At 30.7% G+C, this 22,815-nt stretch overlaps 2 protein-coding genes across 3 annotated transcripts; one reads left to right on the forward strand and one right to left on the reverse strand.

The window, feature by feature from the left end:
- The first annotated feature begins 5,640 nt into the window (after positions 1-5,640).
- On the forward strand, positions 5,641-7,008 carry LOC127266540 (uncharacterized). The gene is made up of 2 exons (XM_051296808.1): positions 5,641-5,835; positions 6,404-7,008. The coding sequence occupies exon 2, from the start codon at positions 6,427-6,429 to the stop codon at positions 6,880-6,882; it is 456 nt and encodes a 151-aa protein (XP_051152765.1). The 5' UTR covers positions 5,641-5,835; positions 6,404-6,426; the 3' UTR covers positions 6,883-7,008.
- A 10,916-nt stretch (positions 7,009-17,924) lies between these two features.
- On the reverse strand, positions 17,925-21,563 carry LOC127266430 (bet1-like SNARE 1-2). 2 transcript variants are annotated; one of them, XM_051296677.1, is made up of 6 exons: positions 21,353-21,563; positions 20,048-20,201; positions 19,000-19,056; positions 18,854-18,913; positions 18,656-18,741; positions 17,925-18,283 (listed from the first exon to the last, which is right to left on the reverse strand). In XM_051296677.1, the coding sequence occupies exons 1-6, from the start codon at positions 21,364-21,366 to the stop codon at positions 18,256-18,258; spliced, it is 399 nt and encodes a 132-aa protein (XP_051152634.1). In that variant the 5' UTR covers positions 21,367-21,563; the 3' UTR covers positions 17,925-18,255. The 2 variants fall into 2 exon arrangements, with proteins under 2 accessions (XP_051152634.1, XP_051152633.1); XM_051296676.1 differs by lacking the exon at positions 21,353-21,563 and having other exon boundaries at positions 20,048-20,236.
- Positions 21,564-22,815: the final 1,252 nt, after the last annotated feature.

The following is a 22,815-nucleotide window of genomic DNA, read 5'->3' on the forward strand; positions in this document are numbered from 1 at the left end:
TAACAAAACTATAGCACTATAATCATCAATATTTTTATCACCAGTAAGTTTTATATCTTGTATTAGTTTTGAAAAATTATCCAGATTTTCATCAGTTGATTTTAATAAAGCAAGTTTAAAACTAAAAAAAAAAATTCTAACAAATACAACCTACTAGGAAGTGAAGTTTGAGTGTATAGTTCATCCAATTTGTTCCATAATTCCGAAGCAGATTCTTGTTTACCTACTTTTCTAATTACATGATCTGCTAAGTTAAGTATTATAATAGAGTAAGTCATTTCATCTAACTCAGTCATTCTCTCTATAGGAACTTGAGCTACATGATCCGACTCAATTGCTCTGATTATTCTTTGAGTGACTAAAATGCTTCTCATTTTTTTGTTTCCAAATTGCAAAGTTCATTTTTCCATCAAAAGACATAATATTAAAACTAGAGTTACTAGCCATTTTGTTGTTTTAATAAAAACAAATTTTAAATTTCAAAAGACCAATTCTGTTTTTAATTTCAAAAAATTATTTATTTTAATTTTCACACAAAAACAGAATATATGGCAAGTAAAACACACGAAACAAACAAACACAGATTATCACACACAACAGATAATCACAACAAGCAATTAGGCAATCAAAGAAATATATCACCTAACTATTACAACATACATTATTGACTATTCAACCGAGGTACTCGAGAATCACTCACAAAGTGAGGATCTGAGTTCAGTAATCTTGGTTTAACAATAGCCTTTACAATTTATTTTTGGGTGCAAAAATTAAATGTAGAAATTAAAACAAACACAAAAACAATAAATAATGTGAGTTAAAGGGGTTACCTTGTAGCACAGCAAAAAAAAAATTATATTCCTACAAAAAAATAGGAAAAGAAAAAAACACAAAACAAAACCTATTCTCTTATCGAAAATAGGGGTTAGCCAATGATATCACCAAAAACAGAAACAACAAATATGTTTCTCTTTTAACATATTGTTAGAATCCCCGAAACAAATGAAATATTACACCATGCCGACTCAAACAAACACAAATAAAGCAAAGCTTAAAGATTTGAAGATTTCAAACGAGATTTAGTTTGAAAAATAAAAAGATCTTTTAAAAAATATTTACCAGACTTTTAAGATTTGAAAAATCTTTTAGATTTTGACTCCCTAAGAATAGATCCTCAAGGACCTTTAACAAAACTTTACAAAACAAAGGCAACTAACCTGATTTACACTTTATATTTAAAGAAAGTTTGAAAAACAAAACTCGATTATAAAAAATAAAATGGTTTTGTAACAAACTAATCAAATCTTGACTCAAACTTAACCAAACTACACAGATTTGTAGCGATTAAGTCACGTTCAACACAAATCGCACACGACCGAGGCTAGAAAGCACAGATCGAGTGAAATTTCGGCAGGTCTCAAGCAGATCTACAAGGAAAAGAATCAAAACACTTTAAAACAGTTCGATTCAACCAGATCCTTGATAGATCTAACGATTTACAACCGAAAAACCTCAAAACATAAAAGAATATTCGATTTCGAAAACGAAAATACACCAAAAACGCTCTGATACCACTTGTTATTATAAAAATATGAAAGGATCTAAAGATTTATTAACGAAATCGAGTAAAAAAAAAAGTATTGAACTATTTTTGGTTAGGCTCAGCCCCTAACCAACTCGAAACAAAGATCGACACACAAAAAAACACACCTATTAGTGACTAACACAAAACAACCGGCCCAAAACTAGCGAAACACACAAAAATAACCCCACATACAACAAACGAGGCTTAAAAAAGCCTACACCGTTGAACAAGCCCCTTTCGGCTATGAACAACAACAAACTGGAGTGTTTATGTGCCTAATGGCCTTAAAAAATATACAGGAAGTAAAACACCGCTGAGAACCGTTGCAAACCGCTATGAAACGCTGTCGAAAGGTGAGACAGAGTATATTGGGTGAGGCCGGAGAGAGCGAGAGGTTAGAGAGAGAGAGTGTGTGTGAGAAAGTATGAGCTGTGCCCTCTCTCTCTCTCTCTCTCGATATATATATATACTCAGGGTCAATGGAAGCCAACGGCCAGGATTAAAGACGTAGATCGGATGGTTAGGAATGCGCCTCATAGAAAGACACGGATCCAGCGACAGATCGGGTCAAGCGACCGGGTAAGAATAAGGTATGAGAGCACAGGGTCAACTAAGCACACAGGGCTCGGGTCACAGCAAAGACAAGGAGGCGGTTCGGGTGGTGCGAGTGTGGATCGCGGGTCAGGATCATGATCAAATTGGGTTGCATAATAGGTGTGAGTGTGCCTTGCATGGGGTGGATCTAATTGGATCAAAAAATCCAACAATATAAATTTTAAACCACTAAAGAAAATAAACCCAATTTATAAAAAAAAAAAAAAAAAAAAAAAAAAAAAAAAAAAGAAGAAAGAAGGAACACAGGACAAATAAAATAGGGAAGCAAATAGGCATAGGACCACTTCCGCATATTCGTTAATTCTCGCATAAACGAATAATAATAATAATAACTTTATATAATTTCAATTTAACATTACTAATTCTAAATATTTGTTGGACTCCTGTTACACTAAACTATTTGTGATTTCAAACTACTTTTCGTATTTTACGATATAAATATTTTATACATATAAAATATTATTTAAATAAAAATTTAAATTAATATTATCTTAAAAGAATTTCAATCATAACCAAACAAATCTTAAATCTGTGAGGTGATAAATGCATATTTTAATTTATTTTCATATGTCGCCATATGTTACAAATGAAAGAAACTATAATATTAGATATCGAAAACTATAAACTTTGTTTATACGGAGACTTTTGAAATTTTAAAATTTTATAAATAGTAAAAAATTAGTATTTGATGTTATATTTTATAAATAAATATATATTTATATTTTTTTGAAAATTAAATAATACCAAAATCCCAAATATATTTTGTAAACAGAGCTATATTGATTTTGTATAGGCAAATATTTATCATTTCTCAATTTGATTGGATTTGTATGCTAATTAAATAAATAAGAACTCATGCCATTATTTTTATGGTTGTGTTTATTTTTGGATTTTGAATTTGAAATTTGAATGATAAAATTTTGAATTGAAATAATTATTTAATTTGATATTTTGAACGTAAACATAATTTTTAATGTGCATAAAATAAAAAATAAGCACAACATTTTGAACTTTGGAACTATTCAAATCTTTAGAAACATCACTTTAAATATATTTTCTTTTTACAAAATATTAAATCAATTAGTTAGTTTTTATTATTTTCAAAATTCAAAATTCCAAAACTCTTCAAAAGTTTTTGTCCAAACAAAAATACGATTAGAGTATGTTAGTCGAGTGAAATCAATATGATAGCGATTTGCACAAATCGGTACATAAAAACAAAAATTTTATTTCTTTTGACTTAAAATCTCATATTTTACTATTTGAACTTTGTATATTTTTAAAAAATTAAAATTCTCACTAAAATATCTCATCATATATTATTTTAATATCAAATTCAAATAAATTTTTTTTTCAAACTCATAAAAAAAAATGTACCCAATTTTGGTCTCCAGACAAATCGATATGATAGTGATTTGTACCGATCAATACATGAAATATTAGCACATGGTTGATTAACGTAGAACTATTTTAATATAAATGTGTACTTATTTGTCATATTTATAAAGTGTATTGGATGAATATTGTTGATGTATTTTTTCAACAATAAAAAGGTAAAATTTGAAAATAAGGAAATATCTTCGAATTTGATATAATTAGTGCCTGAGATTAGGGATCTCTAAACACTGTAGAATATATAAATAAAATAGGAAAATATAAAATAAAGACTGGAAAATAAAGTGGTGATCCCCAAAAACAATTCTCTTAAATTTGATGTTGATTGAAGATGGTTTCTTAGGTCAAAAACAGACCTATTTAAAACCCTTTAAAGAAACGGTTCGAACCGCTATCTGGTCGGTTACAATAACCGCTGTCAACCGCCCCAAAAGTCTTATTCTATTGACACGTGTGTCAACCGATCCACCAAGTCAAACCTTCAAAAACCGCTCACCAATTGAAACTTCCCTCCACTATCATAAACTACTATCTCACCCGACCTGCACATTGACTACTTCTTTACCCGACTTATTCATGTCCGACCTCACTGCCCGGCCTTATTACCCCCGACCTTATCCTGCCTCGTCTCCATACCAGACCTTATCATACCCGACTCTCGAACTCGGCCTAATTGCGCCCGACCTCGTTGTCCATCCTTATTACGCCCGACCTTTAAGCAGGTCGGGTACGGAGCTCAGGAGTAACAAGGTCTGATACAAAATCGAGTACGATCAGGTCGGGCACGAAGTTCGAGTGTAGGAGTGAGACGGTATAAGGTCGGACACGGAGGTAAGACGGTATGAGGTCGGGACTAAAGGTCGGGTACGATAAGGTCGGACCTGGTGGGGCCAAGCTTAAAGGTTGGGCGTAATAAGGTCGGACACTTCACCTAATCTGCTTTTTTCCGAGGCAATTTCTTCCTTAAAAACATCTATATTCGGACTTTTGAAAGCCCATTAATTTTATATAAATCTTAACTTAATTTGGTAGGTCCATTCTCGAAAAACTCTACCTACCATTTTTTTATGCTCAACAAAGATATTCTGAAGATAAATTTTTTTTCTTAGGGTTTGTTGTGAACAATATTATTTAATTTAATCTCTTCAATTAAAAAGAACACAACATTTTATAATTAATATTTTTAAAAAAAATTCCTATAAAAATATCAAATTAAAAAAATTCTGAATAAATAAAATACCGATAAGAATAAGTATTTAGATATTTTATTAAGATTACTATTCTTAGTAATAATATTATTATAATATAAATTTAGATAAGTATAAATTATTACTATATGATACACTATTAATATAATATAATATAATAGGATAGGATAATGATAATAATGATAATATTATAATAATATAACGTTATATTTCTTGTAAACTCGATAAGTTAGGAAGAGTATAATTAATAAATAATTAAAAATATATTAGTAAAAATAATTATTGAATAATAAAAATAATTTTAAATTAAAATAATTAATTAATTTAATTAAATTTAAAAGAATTATAATTAAAAAATTTAAATGAGATTGAAGTGTATAATTATTTTTAAAAAATAAAAATAAAAGAATAAGTGGAAGGACGAAAATAAAAAGAAAAAAGAGGGAGTATAATATAGTAATCATATATATATATATAATGAAACGAAATCAAGCAAACCTTTACCAAAGGGAGAAAAGAGCAGAACGCGAAGGAGAAAAGGAGAGTGGAAAAAAAAAACTGAAAGAAAAATTAAGAAAAATTCGGCAGTACGATTTCGATCTAATTTTTCTAATTTATTTTTAAAGGTAAATAGAATTTATTTACAATTTTAAATAATATTTAGATTATTTATTTTATAAATAGAACAAAAAAATTTCAAAAATTGATAATTGTAAAAAAAACTTATACTTTACACACGGGGTCTACGTGGATGTTTTACAACCTCTCCACCATCACCGCCTACATAGAATTTTGCCTATAAATAGGCCATTGTACATCATCAATTGAATTAAGACAAATTCATCACAATTTTATTACTTCAATCCCTCTCTCTCTATCGGTCCATTATACATTCATATATAATATATATAATATTACATATATACTACACTCATATATATAAATATATATTTATATACTTACTAAATATTATTATACTATTTATTATATAATACGTTATCAGCACGAAGGCTCTTGCTTATCTTATTTTTGGTAAGTTTTATTTTTATACTATTTATATTATTTATTTTCTAAACTATGGAAAACCTTGCAAAATTTTCTTTTAAACCTCTGTCTCTCACCGGCAATAATTTTCTGACTTAGTCCATGGATGTAAAAATGTATCTGGTTTCTATGGGCTTCGTTCATACAATTGCCAGTGAAAATACGACTACAAGCCAAGATCGGGCTAAGGCTATTATTTTCATCCGCCATCATTTGGACATTCCTCTACAGTCTGAATATTTGACGGTGAAAGAGCCACTGGATTTGTGGAATGAATTGAGGGAGAGATTTGGGCACTTAAAATATATCACTCTCCCCAAAGCCCGACATGATTGGCTTAACCTGCGGTTGCAGGATTTTAAAACTGTTACAGAGTACAACTCTGCTATCCATCAGATTACATCTCAGTTGAAACTCTACGGAGAAAATGCTACTGAGAATGATAAATTGGAAAAGACTCTTTCTACCTTTCATGCTTCTAATGTTGTGCTGCAATAGCAGTATCGTGAGAAAAATTTTCAAAAGTACTCACAGCTCATTGCATGTCTTTTATTAGCTGAGCAAAATAATGAGTTATTGATGAAAAGTCATCAGTCCCGGCCCACTGGTTCCAGTCCGTTCCCTGAAGCGAATGTGACATTTTATGAACGAGGCCGAGGACGTGGTCGAGGCCGTGGACGTGGTCGCGGTCGTGAGAGTCAACGCGGTCGATATACCCCTTACAATCGCCGCAGTTTTGATGTTAACAAGATGCAGAGTAAACCCCAATATAGGGATATAGCTGAAAAGGCTAAACAGGGAAAGAGACAAATCGGCGTTTGTAATTGGTGTGACATTGAAGGCCATTGGGCCAATACCTGCAGAACAGTCAAACACCTAGCCGATCTTTATCAAGCTTCACTGCAGAAAAATGGGAAGGAGGTCAAGACTAATCATGTTGATAATGATGACGACCCCGATGATGATCTTTTGGATTATGACACAACGCATCTTGACATAGCGGATTTCGTCGTAGATCCAAGAAACCCCCAGTGATAGACATATTATGTCATTTTATATTTTGTAATATTTAAATTATCGCATACCACCTTTATGTAATGCATTTTGTAATATTTATATTTGCCTTTATTAATACTACGTTATTTATATTTGAAGGTTAAATGAATGTCAAACAAAATGATGCAAATATGTGTTTCATTGACAGTGCAACGACACATACTATATTGAAATATGAAAAATATTTCTCCCATTTAAAAAGGAAAAGAATGAATGTCAATACAATAAGTGGCAGTGCAAAATTAATTGAAGGCTCTGGAGAAGCCATTATATTTCTTCCTGCGGGGACGAAAATTGTGATACAGTATGCACTGTTGGCCACTAAAGCTCGAAGAAATTTACTGAGCTTTCATGACATTCGGAAAAATGGGTATCACATTGAAACTATGAGTGATACCGATGGTGAATTTTTATTGATCACTAATATCATTGATAAAAGGAAATGCATCATTGAAAGATTACCCTCACTCTCTACTGGTTTATATTATACCAGATTAGGTGTTGTTGAAATACACCTCACGGTAGATCAAAAGACTACCGATTTTCAAATATGGCATGATCGTTTTGGGCATCCTGGCAGTATAATGATAAGGCGAATAATTGAGAATTCGCATGACCATTCATTAAAAGATCAAAAAGTGTTAAACTCAAATGAGTAGACCTGTGTTGCCTGCACTCAGGAAAAATTGATAACCAGACCATCATTAGCTAAAGTAGGTATTGAATCACCTACATTTTTTGAAAGAATACACAGGAATATATGTGGACCAATAGACCCACCGTGTGGGCCATTTAAATATTTTATGGTGCTTATTGATGCATCTACCAGATGGTCACATGTCTATTTATTATCTACTCGCACTATGGCATTTGCGAGATTGCTTACCCAAATTATTAAATTACAGGCACAATTCCCCGATAATTCAATTAAGACTATACGTCTGGATAATGCTGGTGAATATACATCGAATGCATTTGATGATTATTGCATGTCGATTGGAATTAATGTAGAGCACCCAGTTGCTCATGTTCATACACAAAATGGCCTGGCAAAATCACTTATTAAAATATTGCAATTGATTTTTAGACCATTATGAGGTCTATTTTGCCCGTTTCAGCTTGGGGGCATGCAATCTTACACGCAGGAACACTTATAAGAATGAGGCCGACAAGCTATCATAGCTATTCCCCAATGCAGTTAGTATTTGGTCACGAACCAAATATATCTCATCTACGTACTTTTGGATGTACTGTTTATGTTCCTATTCCACCCCCAAACGTACAAAAATGGGTTCTCAACGTAGATTGGACATTTATGTCGGATATGAATCGCCGTCAATTATAAAATATCTTGAGCCTATGACGGGTGATTTATTCACTGCAAGATTTGCATACTGTCATTTTGATGAATCATACTTTCCGACATTAAGGGGAGACAAAAATGAACCAGAAAGGGATATTAATAGGAAAATCCCATTGAATTTTTTTGATCCTCGTACAAAGCAGTGTGAACTAGAAGTTCAACGTATTGTACATTTGCAAAATATTGCCAGATGCATTCAATGACTCGAGCAAAGTCACTCGATCATATATCCAAGCTGCTAATGCTCCGGCTAAATTAATTGTCCCTGATGGACAAATTGGAAGTGCTAATGAATCAGCGACACGCTTAAAGCGTGGTAGACCACTTGGTTCCAAAGACAAACATCCTCGAAAGAAAAGAGGAATTAATGATAATAATCATGAAAATATCAGGAATGACATTGATAAACCTCAATCTAACGAGTAAGTCAACCCTGAAATAATTGCTCTAGAAGAGCACGAACTTGAAGAACATGATGAGACTATTGAAAACTCAATTAACTATGTTACTTCAAGAAAATGTTGGAACCGCAAAGAGGTAATTATTGATAATGCATTCGCATACAGTTTAGCACTTGATATAATGGAAGAAAATGAGGATCCAGAGCCAAAATCGGTTCATGAATGTCGGCAAAGAAATGACTGGCCAAAATGAAAAAATGCGATTCAATCAGAGCTTGACTCATTAAACAAAAGAGAGGTCTTCGGACCAATTCTTCAAACACCAGATTGTATAAAACCAGTTGGATACAAATGGGTGTTTGTACGAAAAAGAAACGAGCATAATGAAATTGTGAGATATAAAGTCCGTCTTGTAGCTCAGGGATTCTCACAAAGACCCAGAGTAGATTTTGATGAAACATACTCTCCGGTTGTTGATGGAATAACATTTAGATACCTTATGAGCCTAGCAGTGCGAGAAAAGCTCGACATGCGTCTTCTAGACGTACTTACTGCATATCTTTATGGCTCCTTAGATACTGATATTTATATGAAAGTTCCTAAGGGATTCAATATGCATGAAGCATACAAATTAAATCCAAGGGAATCATATTCCATCAAATTGAAAAAGTCACTGTATGGACTTAAACAATCAGGGCGAATGTGGTATAACCGTCTGAGCGAATGTTTAATAAAATAATGTTATACTAATGATCCAATATGCCTATGCGTCTTTATAAAGAAAAATGGATCAAATTTTGTCATTATTGCGATATATGTTGATGATCTCAATTTAATTGGAACTCCAGAAGAGATTCAAATTGCAGTTGAATATCTAAATAAAGAATTTGAGATCAAAGATTTTGGAAAGACAAAATATTGTCTGGGATTACAGGTGGATCATGTAAACAATGGAATATTTATCCATCAATCCACATATACCCAAAAGGTATTAAAGCAATTTTACATGGATAAATCTCACTCTCTGAGTACACTAATGGTGGTCAGATCCCTTGATTCCAGTAAAGATCCATTTAGGCCAAGAGAAGAAAATAAAGAAATACTTGGCCCGAGGTACCATATCTCAGCGCTATTGGCGCATTAATGTACCTCGCAAATTGTACCAGGCCAGATATATCTTTTTCAGTAAATCTACTGGCCAGGTTTAGCGCATCCCCCACAAAACGCCATTGGAATGGTATCAAGCACATTTTTCGTTATCTTCAGGGGACTCATGACTAGGGGTGGAAATAGGCCAGGCGGCCTGTCAGGGGCCTATGACCTGGCCTACATCAATCCTGGCCTGGCCTGTTCTATTTATTAGAAAGGCCAGGTTCATATTTTTGTTAAAGCCTGTTTATATATACAGAATAGGCTTAAGCTTATGAAAAAGCCTATTTACTAAACAGGTCGGCCTGTTTAGTAATAATATTATTATTATATAAAATTATTTTTTATTATTATAAAATAAGAATAGTTTTATATATAATAATGATATATAAAAAAAAAATTTAATTATAAATTTATTAAAAAAAAACAAAAATAAAAATAATTTTTATCCCAATAAAAAATTTCAAATATGAACAACTACTGCACACATGTTCCTTTTTTTGTTTCTTTTATCATAATTCAAATATTATCCCGCTGTAAACTGAACAACAACTGTCCATATTCCTTTTCCACCGCTGCAAGCCTGCAACTGCTGCCAGACCTCCACGCCGTCCAGGGTTTTGCAATCTTCTTCACAGAGAGTCAGAGACCCACTACTTTTCTTTTTCCTTCTTCTGTCTTCATCGCCTCTTCTTTTTTATTGCTACCGGTGGAATTTGGAAAAATAAGGTAAATATCGTTTTTATATGTTTTTTTTCGTTATTTTTATTTAGATATGAATTTCAATATATATATTTTTTGTTTTTTTGTTATATTTTATTTATCTTATATATTTTTTTATGACATTTTTTTTGTTTTTTTATAACGTCATTTTTTTAAAATAGTTTTGTTATTTTTATTTTTGTGTTTTATATTATTTAGATTAAAATGAAAATTTTATATTTTTGTAGAAAAATATAAGATATATATTTTTTTTTATTTATAGTACGAAATTTACAAAAAAAAATAATAATAATAATAATAATAAATTATTATGTAGCCTTTTAAACAGGCTCGTAGGCCAGGTCAGGCTTTTAAAAAGGCAGGCTCAGGCTTTAAAAATATTTTTTTTCAGGCTGGTAGGCCAGGCTCAGGCCATATCTTTTTAAGACAGGCCAAGCCTATTTAACCAAAGTCTGGCCTGGCCTGGCCTATTTCCACCCCTACTCATGACCTCGGTTTATTTTATTCGAGTGAATCTCGAAATGAATTAATTGGTTATGCTAATGCTGGTTATTTGTCTGATCCACACAAAGCAAAATCTCAAACTGGTTATTTATTTACTTGTGGTGGAACCGCAATCTCTTGGAGAACTGCTAAACAGACAATAACATCTACCTCTTCAAACCATGCTGAGGTTTTAGCAATTCACGAAGCCAGTCGTGAATGTGTTTGGTTGAGGTCTATGACGTACCATATTCAGAAAAATTGTGGCTTGATTTCTGATGATGTATTACCTCCTACAATATTATTTGAAAATAATGCAGCTTGTATAGCTAAATTAAAAGGAGAGTATATAAAAGGCGATTGGACAAAGCACATATCTCCAAAGTTCTTTTTCACTCACGATCTTCAAAAAAGTGGTGAAATTAATGTGCAACAAATTCGATCGTCTGAAAATTTTGCAGATTTGTTTATGAAGGCGCTACCGACTGCAACATTCAACAAACTAGTGCAAGGAATTGAAATGCGTCGGACGAAAGACATCAAATAAAGTCCAGAACAGGGGGAGCGAATTAATACAAGAATGATGTACTCTTTTTCCTTCACTATAATTTTTTTCCCACAAGGTTTTTTCATAGTAAAGTTTTAACAAGGCACATTCTTTGTACATAACATCCAAGGGGGAGTGTAAAAAAAATGTATACTACACATGGGATCTACGTGGATGTTTTACAACCTCCCCATCATTACCGCCTACATAGAATTTTGCCTATAAATAGGCTATTGTACATCATCAATTGAATTAAGACAAATTCATCACAATTTCATTACTTCAATCCCTCTTTCTCTATCGGTCCATTATACATTCATATATATAATATATATATAATATTACATATATACTGCACTCATATATAAAATATATATCTATATACTTACTAAAAATATTATTATACTGTTGATGTAATTTTTCAACAAAAATAAAGTAAAATTTAAAGATATAGAAAATATCCTTAAACTTGATTAATTAGTGCCTGAGATTAGGAATCTCTAAACACTGTAACGTACAGAAAATAAACTGGAAAATAAAAGACTGAAATTTAAAGTGGTGATCCCCAAATCTGACTTTGCTTTGTTGAAGTTGATTGAAGATGCCTTGCCAAATGATGATCCAAATCCTTAAATATTCTTTGAAGAAAACGTTCAGAACCGTCGCACTGTTTCACCAACCGTTCCCACCAGTTACAGAACTCAGAACTGCCTCTTTCATTGACACAGGTCTTTAACCGCCTCGCCAACCGCATAACCCAACGACCGACCAACCGACCAATCTAGATACATAATTGGTCGCCAGATCAAAAGACTCACTGGTCGCCCCATCAAACGATCACTATTTGGTCTCTTCAATCGTCTGACCTATCAACAGACCTTTCTTCGCCCGACTTCCTTTTTCGACCGACCCCCATAGCAGCCAACCTTTGTATCAACCGACCCATTTATCCGACTGCGGATAATCCGACCTGCTTGCCCGACCGCGGACCATCTGACTTGCTTATCTGATTGAGAACCCACCGACTGACTCTGGATACCTTATTATTATTATTATTTTTATTATTATTATTTTTTGTGCGTAACAATACTATTTATTATATAACAATAATTGAATATTTAACTATCAAATCTCAATAATTTTTAAATTATTATGTTAAATATAACTCTAAATTTATATTTGAAGAATTTTATCTTAATCCGAATTTAAATTATTTCGGTTGTCTTAGACTTGTCTTCTTATTCATAATTTTAAATATTTTTATTTTAAAATCTATCGGTTAAAATGATATCGGGTATAAAAATTTTATGATTACGATAGAGCATTCTAATAAAATATAAAAAAAAAAAAGTTTGGAAGCTAACGGATGAGTTTAAGAATTTATCATTTGAATAAGCTAGTAGCTCTTTTGAATAACCAAGTAGCTCATCTTATATGGTAACGTTTATAATTTGAACTTATTTTATTTAAATTACATAGAGTGAATGTATTGGAAAATTTAGTTGATATTACATGATAATGAAGTCATAGTAACTCCAAAAAATAATAAGATCTGTATTTTGCTTTCAAATATATCTAACTCTCAATCACAACAATGTACTGGTAGTCTCATATTGATCGAGCATGTTAGTTTGATCCGCCTACCGAAACGGATAAATAATTATATGAGAATATCATACACCTAATCACAACTTAATTGTTGTCTTCAAAATATAATTTCGATAACTTAATAATTGTATAATCGTGATTCAATATCAAATACGAAACATATTGTACCTCTTTTGTTGAGGGATTCATATTAATGTGATTCACTTGATTTTTCATTGCTCTTATTTTGTAGATTCTATATCTTATACATATAATATTATTGCTATGTGTGGACTTTTTGGATATTATTGTTATTTGCAATAGAGCCGTTAAAATGGGTTGAGTCTGTCGAGTTGGCCCGCCCTGTCTCACTTTTAAGGAGGGTTGGGTTGTTATTTTTTTTAAGTCCGTTAAAACGCGGGCCTAAACAGGCCAACCCACGTGGGTTAGCCCGCGGGCCACGTAAATATAATAATTATGGTGTATTTGGTTGATAGATGTTAGTTGTTAGCTAATTCAATTAGCTGGTTTGACTGGCTAACTCGATTAGTTGTTTGTATTAAAATATTTGGTAAAACGACTGTTTGATATTAGTTTTTTATACGTAAAATAATAGTTAAGGATATTTCTATTTTATTTTTTTCTAATATATTCAATTGTATTATTTTGAGTTTAGAATGTTTAAAATTTTTACTATTAATTATTGAAAATTGTAAAAGTGTTATAAAATAGTATTTATTTTTATTATAGGTATATTTAAAAAATAATATATTTTGATTGAAAAATATAAATAGTCTTTTCTATTGAAAATGATGTAAAATATAAAATAATAAATTTTTCGTGTATATATTTATTATGTTAATAATCGATTAGTTCATTTTATTTATAATTTTCAATAAATTTAATTTATTTTTAGTATAAAATTTATATAGTGTAATTTTAATATAAAAATAAATTATTAATATTTATATTTTGTATTTTGTATTGATTTTAATAAATTTATATATTTTACAATTAAAATAATTTTTATATATAAATTAATTATTTTAAATTATAAAAATAAAAATATAATATAATAAAACTATTACTTTTTTAAATCTAACTATAATATTATTTTATAATACTTTTACAATTTTCAATAACTAATAAGAAAAAAATTTCGAACATTCTAAACTCAAAATAACACAATTCAATATATTAAAAATATATATATATGTCCTCAATTGTCATTTTATGTATAAACAGCTAATATCAAACAGTTGTTTTACCAAACATTTTAATAGAAACAGCTAATCGAATCAACTAGTCAAACCAACTAATTGAATATACTAACAGTCAGCTAATTGAATCAGCTAACAACTAACGGCTATCAGCTAATTGAATCAGCTAACAGCTAACAGTTATCAGCTAAGTGCCAAACACGCTCCTAAATTAGTCGTTTGATCAGTCAAACAACTAAAAGCTATTCAAAAAGCTTTTTTCCAAACACCCTTTTAATACTCATATGTCTCAACTAATATTTTTTTACCATTTTTTACTGTCATATTAAAAAAAATTGATAAAAGTAATTAAATATTAATATCAAAATATATTTTAATTTTATATAAATTACAAATCTAACATACAAAGAGTAAAAAATATCAAAATTATTTTGTATATTTATTTAATAAATAATATATTATTATTTTTAATCTACTGAAAAGATATATTTTTAGTTAAGACGAATAAAATAAAATTTATATTATCATTCGCTTAAATAAATTAATCAATAAAAAAAAATCACTCTTTTTTGTTTCTATTTTTCATCATATGTTTTGTCCGTCTTCTATTTTATTGATTTTTTTTAATTCTAGAATCTATTCACATATTCATAAAATTAATTATGATTTATTTTTAAAATATTTCTTATTATTAATTTTTTTAAATACACCAACTAATAATATTTAGAATTGAGAATTTTTATATTTGTTATTTATTTTAAATTATTTATTATTTAAACTCTACAATAAAAACTATTTTTAGATATTTTAAATATTAATTACAAAAATATTTATAATATTAATATCTTTTTAATATTTTTAAAAAGCCCGTGGGCTAGTCCGCTTAGCTCGCCACCCGCCTGTGGGTTGGGTTAGGCTGATGAAATTTTGATCCGCCCCGCCACGGGTTGGCCCGCAAACAACCTACTTATTTGCGAGTTATGATGGATTATGGACCAATCTGCCCGGCTAACCCGTTTTGACAGGTATTTTGCAATGTACGGTCATGCTTGGCGATGACATCATCTTACGTACGTATATTGATGTACCGTTACATTTTTCAATAACAATTGTTAGTCGGACAACCGATTGACTTGTGTCGCAGGGTCTTTCAGAGATTAGATTTGGTTAATTATAGTCCTATCTAATATTATCGTACAAATTTTGGTCCACTCGTTAGATTAATCCTTAATGGGGTCTACCGGTAATTCAGAATCATTGGTCAATTACAAACGCGATCACGAATAACGCGCAAGGAGTAGAGTTTTCGGGTTTTCTTTGGGTGATTCTTGGGGTGCACAAATTCCACTACTATATACGGGATGGATCTTCTGGATAGGTCTATCTTCGTTACCACGAGCTCTGGATAGTTCTGTGGTTAATGGTGATACATATCGGCTATCCATATAATTTATTGACATACTTCTATTATTTGAACCTTATTGATTATGTCTTTGATGTTGGGGCTAGATGTCTATCTGATTGTATCATACTTTTTATATTATTTCTCGAGAGATATTCCTGTTGATTGATTTGTCTTATCTCGTGCTATTGATGATATTCATGGATATATTGATAATGTCAATTTTTTATGGGTGGTTTTACTTGCTGCCAATATTAAATAATAGAACATTTATATTGAAAGAATAAAAAAGGATTTATGCAATGCCCAATATCACAAATATATATATGAATCAAATCTTATTTGTTGTATGATAGAGTTTTTCTTCAATGGCTCATCATATCTTTAAACAGTCTAAAAATAACAAAAAGATAATTATAACATATGTATCATCAATTTTATGAACGTGAATTATTTAAATTGTATTTACTTGTGTAAATTTGTTCTATTTACTCAGCAATTTAGTGATGTTAAATCTACATTTTTTTAGATTGGGTGAGAAGAACTTGCCCAATGCATGATGGGATATATTTGAGGTTGAGACCACCTAATTAATTATTTATTCATTTGTTTTATTTATAATGGTCTAATCATTTTAATTGCGAGTACAGACACGACATGTGTTTCATATTTCTACACTTATAAAAAGAAAAAAGATATTTATTTATGCATGTTGGCTCTATATTTATATTATATAAGTTTTAGCATCGCATTAGGCGGGCTGGCACAGTAAAATCGACTCCTTAATTTGACGTGGCAATAATATTCCAGTCTTCTCACTTCAAAAGGGTTTTTTGAATTTTTATAATAAATTAAAAAATAATAATATCTTATTAGTTCGTGAAAATGTATAAGAGATTTTGACATTTTTACCCTTAGACTTTATATATAAATTAATTGTATGTGCAATGATATATTAATAATTTAGGTAAAAATTAATAATATTTTGGTATTAGTATATGATTATTTTACTAAACTAAAAAATTGATACTTTTAAATGAGAATGACGGAAATGATAAATATGATACGATTACGAGGGATATTTCTTATCAGCATACAAACCACCTCCATTTTTTACTCCCTCCATCTAGGGGTGAGCATTGGCCGGTCTAATCGAAAAAATCAAATTTTTTTCGTTCAGACATATCAGCTTGGTCTGTTCGCTTAATTGGTTCGGTTCGGTTTAAAATCGAATTTATAAATTTAAGTTTCGGTTCGGTTATGTTTTTCAATTTTCAAAGAAAAAAAGTTGAATTTTTTTTAAAAAATATATTTTATATTTTATATTAAATATTTTTTATAATTTTGATCTTTAAATATTTGAACAAATGAGTTCGAGCATCAATATAAGAATTTCAAAATTTTTGTTTGTTCGGTTTTAAACCGAACCGAACTAGTTTGGTTCAATTTAGTTTGATTTTGCAAATTTTTGTTCAGTTTTGGTTTTGATTTTTACAAACAAAAAATCGCTCAAAATTGAAAGTTTGTTCAACCGAATACTTATCCCTCCCTCCATCCTTGCCTATGCTGATTGGATACGAATTTTAATAAACATATATAATAATTGTTATTTTTTATAGTAAAAAAAAGATACAAAATTGATATAATTTTTATTGAAAAATAAAAATGTTATTTTATGACCTAAAAAAAAATTGAATAAAAATTTTACTGACGGAAGTATCATCAATCATACAAAATATTGTAGTTTTGTATTTTTCTTTATATGATTTTTTATTTCGTTATTTAAATTATATTATTTTCAATAAACATATAGTATTTTTATTCTTATAAAATATCAATCAAAATATTATTTAAATAAAAATCATGCTTAACAATCCCATTGTTTCATTTGTTTCAGTTTTGTATCTATAATAAATTTGTATCCTTTATTTTAGTATTTTCCATCTCAAACCTAGCGCCATTAACGATATTGGTGCAGTTGCGCCACTTCTTTTAGCATAGCTTGCTATTTTATTTTATTTTTTTAAATTTTTAATTTCAATTTTAGATTTTTTTAAAAAATTTTAATTGTAATTTTAGAGTTAAAACTAGATAAATAGAATTGATGGATTATAGATGACCTTATTAGTGATTGGTGATGGATGACTTCAAAATTCATCTCTCCCTTCTCATAAACACAACACAAACTATTATAAGTGTACATACGTATAAATAATTAACTGTAACTGAACCTTTTTTGGCTATAAAATGTACATGAAATGTACAAGAAAAACATGCTTATGAGGACTAAATTTGAAATGAACAAAGGCATTTCGACGAGCCCCGATGGCACAGAAAGCCGCATAAAGAACACCTTCGTAAATAAGGCGCGATTTCAATCATTCATATTTCCATCGAAGAAATATTTATGTACGCCTCTGGATTCATCTTCAAGAATTCGATCAAAATGCACCCCCAGCACGTGCCGTAATCTTATGTTAACCGTAGAGGAAATACAAGAGTGTCCTGCAAACATTAAGGAGTGTCAGCATCCAGTAAGTTCGAAAAAAGAACAAGAAAAGTAATTCAAATAAATACTTCGCCCTTCGAATATAATGGTAATGCTGAATATAGATCATACACCTGCAAATTTTGCATTTTTCTAAAACTCTACTGTGAATATAATGTTTTTAAGTAACTTTCATATATATTTTTCAAAGCATTCTTGCGCATTTCTTTTCGTAAGTACAAAAAGACTGTCGAAAACACAATTTCACAGGGAAAGAAGAAATGAAAGTTCACTTCCTTGAGCTGAATGGAAAGGTTTTTCAGATAAAGAATGCCAACAATTATACGATATAGATGAGAGCGATGGGAGATGGAAGAAACAGCACTTACCTAATCATAAAGTACAGCACAAAGAAACCAACCACGAAATACATTGCAAGTTTGCAGGTTCTCTTATTCGATTTCTTGTCAAATACCTACAGAAAATAATCAATATCGCACACAAGGGTAAAAAAATTCAAGAAGAAAACAATTCAAGGGCCATCTTTGCTGATATATATATATATATATGTATATATATGCACGTACCATTTTGAAACGATCGATTGTTCCTGACAAGAATCCTCGGGAGGAATCCATGGCATTGCCCTAGAGTAACGTAAAAGGGAACCATATAAGCAGGAAACTTTTTAGACAATAATATGACTGTTTGTGTAAACCATGAAATCACATACCATTCGATCTAGCATACGGTTGTGACTCTCTACCTCCTCATGTATGTCCCCTGTCAGCTTTTACCAATATAAATGTAATAAAATCAGCGTCCAGGTACCGAGAAATTTCAGATGGCATTACTATATAACATGACTGCTGCTATAATGATGCTACAAAAAGCGTAAGTTATGTAATATTGCTTCTCATCACTGAAGTAGTAGTTGATGAGATTTGCTGTCTATGTAGTTTACGTTACAAAAACTTCAATTACGTAGAAATCGCACAAAGAGTATCCTTCCCAAGAGCTCCAAATGTAGAAGTTAACAAGTTTCTAGTTTCAATCGTACACTAATTATCTTGACTGAAAGGAGATTAAAAACATTGGGACTAACCAAAATACATTTTCAAATAAACAAACCTTTTTTCTTTCTAACACATTTGAAAATGGCAGGAATATCAAATTCAATAATGATTCAATTATAATGTACTCTTTAAATTTTATTTCATTCTGTTTACATGCACATTTGTCTAATCCTTATCTCTAAAATCTAAACAAAGTTCTTACATAAATATCACGTCGTCTATTATCATAATTTATATGCAAAATAATACAATTCATTTCTAACTATTTAAGTCAACACAAGTACAAACGCATCCTGGGATTAAATAGTCGTTCAAGCTGGCAGTGATAGGCAGTTTTCATAATCTATGTTTGTCTGCCCTCGTATACAACATGGAAATCCACCGACAACTCTTATCAGCAGTTCTAAAATTGAGGAATTTATATAAGCTGCAATGGAATCATACAAAGCAACCCACCTTCGCCCGGAAAACACAAAGATACTTAGGACCATGACCCAAACTGTAACTGATGCTCGCCACTATAGGGAGCACCATATTTCAATAAGCATGTCTTGTTAGATGATATACCAGACATTTTGGATTAAAGAAACGGGGAATCTCAGACCCGACTTTGGAAAGGACATTCGTATTAGCCACATTAAGATGATTTAGGATCGCAAATAATAGACTAAAGCAGAGTGAAAATTCAGTCAGACAGGAGCTTACTCTTTTTAAAAAGCTGACTCTATCATGCAAAGTGTCCATAGCTTTCTCATTGTCGTTATCATCAATACCATTTGAATATGATGCAGATCTTATACTGCCCTCCTCAAGGCTACCGAGGTCGTCAAGAAGTGCAGATCTTGAGGATCGATGATCCCTGTTTGCACATGTCTCCATGAGAATAAATGAATGCTAAACGATACAGCGTATAAACAAGTTTTATAATAAGTTAAAAATGAATATGCAACAATATAATCATACGTAAAGAGACTAGCACAACAGGCGTAAGCATTGTTCATAATTATAAAACTGTTGGTAGAAACTAGAAAGTCACACAAAATAAAGTTTATCTCATGCCATCCACAATCGAGCAACAAGATATTATTGGGCTAGCACATCAATGACTAAAATAATCTACTAAACCAAATTTATGCTATACCCTGCGACTCCTCCGGGAAATTATGTCCATAGACAACAAAATTTAAGGAAAAAAGCACACGATCATGTTAGGATAGAAAAGCAATTTCATTTCTTTGATACTAAAAGAGCATGAATCAAAATCTTTGAATGAAAGATGTCACTCCTCGCCAACCAATTAGGGCCCGAAAATGCTTGTCTATACTATGATCTCAGCTCCTCTATCTCCCAATTGCTAAAAGCTCAAACAGATATTAAAATGTATAGTTATCAACACATATATGTAGTCGGCATCAAAACAAACCCCGGTCATTGCAAACCAGTCGAGCACACTAAGCTTATTACACGAAATCGACAACATTGTTGAAAATACTACAGCAATAACTCATTTCGTTTACAATACCTTAATCCAGAAAAAGACTTTCCATCATCCAATTCCATCATTCTTTGATCAAATCAATTGATTCCCCCAACATTAATCCGTCCAGGCATGAAAACCCAATCTCTTCATAAATGTGTCAATTATAAGCACAACATCATGTCAATCCTAACAAATTCAGATTAGGTTTTGCCCTTACCACACCATAAACTACTGCAAAACTATAGTGCTATCCTAACCAAGATCAATCAGATTCAGAAAGACATTCGTTCGTAAAATCTCATTCATTTGAGCTAAGTAATCATCATCACCAGATGACTCGCCCCAACGTATCATTCGAGAACAATCGCAATTCTTCCTTCCCACAATTCCCCCATCATAACCACATTTTCGAATCTACGAACAAAATTCCAAACCACCGACATTGTGACCAATCAAAGGGTGGGAGATTCAACTTCCGAAATTGAAACAGAGCAATTCAAGAAAGGATTAATTTAAACGTATCAACAAACCTCCGGTAACTCATGACGAATCGATTTATTTAATAGCACGGCCAATCGAGCAAGAACACCAAACTTGACAAAAGATTTGCAGATCCGATCAATCTTTACTTTTGTTTGCAAATCGATATACAGAGAAAATTGGATCCTTCCCTCGCCCGGACTTCGGTTGTACTCTGCTTCAGTTTTGACTTCTTTTCGTATTCTAATCATAGGTACAATCCATCGTTGCTGTTTCCCTCCTGTTATCTCTGTCCGGTTGCATGCAATTTCAATATAAGTCGTCAACCGTATTAGTATTGAATTGAATTATTTAGTTTGTTTTGTTTTGTAGAAGTATTAAGGGTGTGTTAGTTTGGGGTTTTGGATTTTGAATTGGAATTTAAATAGTAAAAATTTCGAATTCTAATAATTGTATATAAATAGGTATTGATATGATATTTTGAATGTAAAAATTAATTTTTAATATGTTATAAAAAAAAATAGATGTTTGATTTGATGTTTTTAGAGCTGAAAATTTTTTGATAAATATTACTCCCTCTGTCCGGATGTAAGTATTCATTTGTTTTTTGCAAGTAGTTTTAAAAATATAAGTATTATATTGGGATATAGTAGGAATAAAGTAGAAATGACTAAAATAACCTTATTAGTATGTGTGATATAAAGGTAATGACATTTGTGTAATATATTGTAAGTTGTAAAAGTATTTTTAATATTAGTAGATAGTACAATTATTTAAAAAAATGAATACTTTGTTACGAGACAGACTAAAATAAAAAAAATAATATTTTGTCATGAAATTATCAGCTAATTATAAATACTCTATTTACTAAAATGAAAAAATAAAAAAAAAATATTTTTTTATTATTATCAGCTAATTATAAATACTCTATTTATAATAAAATTATTCATTCAACTTACAATTTTATTTTGTGTACTTCAATAAAGAATAATGCTGGAGTACTAATTTTATGTTTACTTCATTATTTCTTTTTATCAATTCTTTCACTTTTCTTTATAATTTTTTATTTATCATTTTTTTTTTTTATTTTAGCCTTATTTGGGTTATGTTTTTCCCTCCAAATCTCACATTTTTCCTATTTGAATTCTGTATTTTTCAAAAAAAAAAAAAAAATCATCTTACAAAATATTCTATCATACATTATTTTATATATTAAATTCAAACTAAATTTTTCAAACCCGTCAAAATAAACATAAAATTTGTTAGTAAAAAAATAATATTTCATTCTGTTCATTTCTAAGTTTACATATTTCTATTTAGCTAAAATGTATAAAATCCACAAGTGATTTCACAAAGCTGCGCAAAATTCCTATATTTTCAAAACTGCGTCAAGTTTACTCGTTATTTCATAAATTCTACATCAAATTTCCTCGGTCATTCTTATTTAACGATATTTAACCTACACACGCTCAAACTACGAATGAATTTCAAAATTTTCATTTCTAAACCCTTG

Source organism: Andrographis paniculata, unplaced genomic scaffold, assembly GCF_009805555.1.
Source record: "Andrographis paniculata isolate CXL003 unplaced genomic scaffold, ASM980555v1 Contig76END, whole genome shotgun sequence".
Classification (NCBI taxonomy): Eukaryota; Viridiplantae; Streptophyta; class Magnoliopsida; order Lamiales; family Acanthaceae; genus Andrographis; species Andrographis paniculata.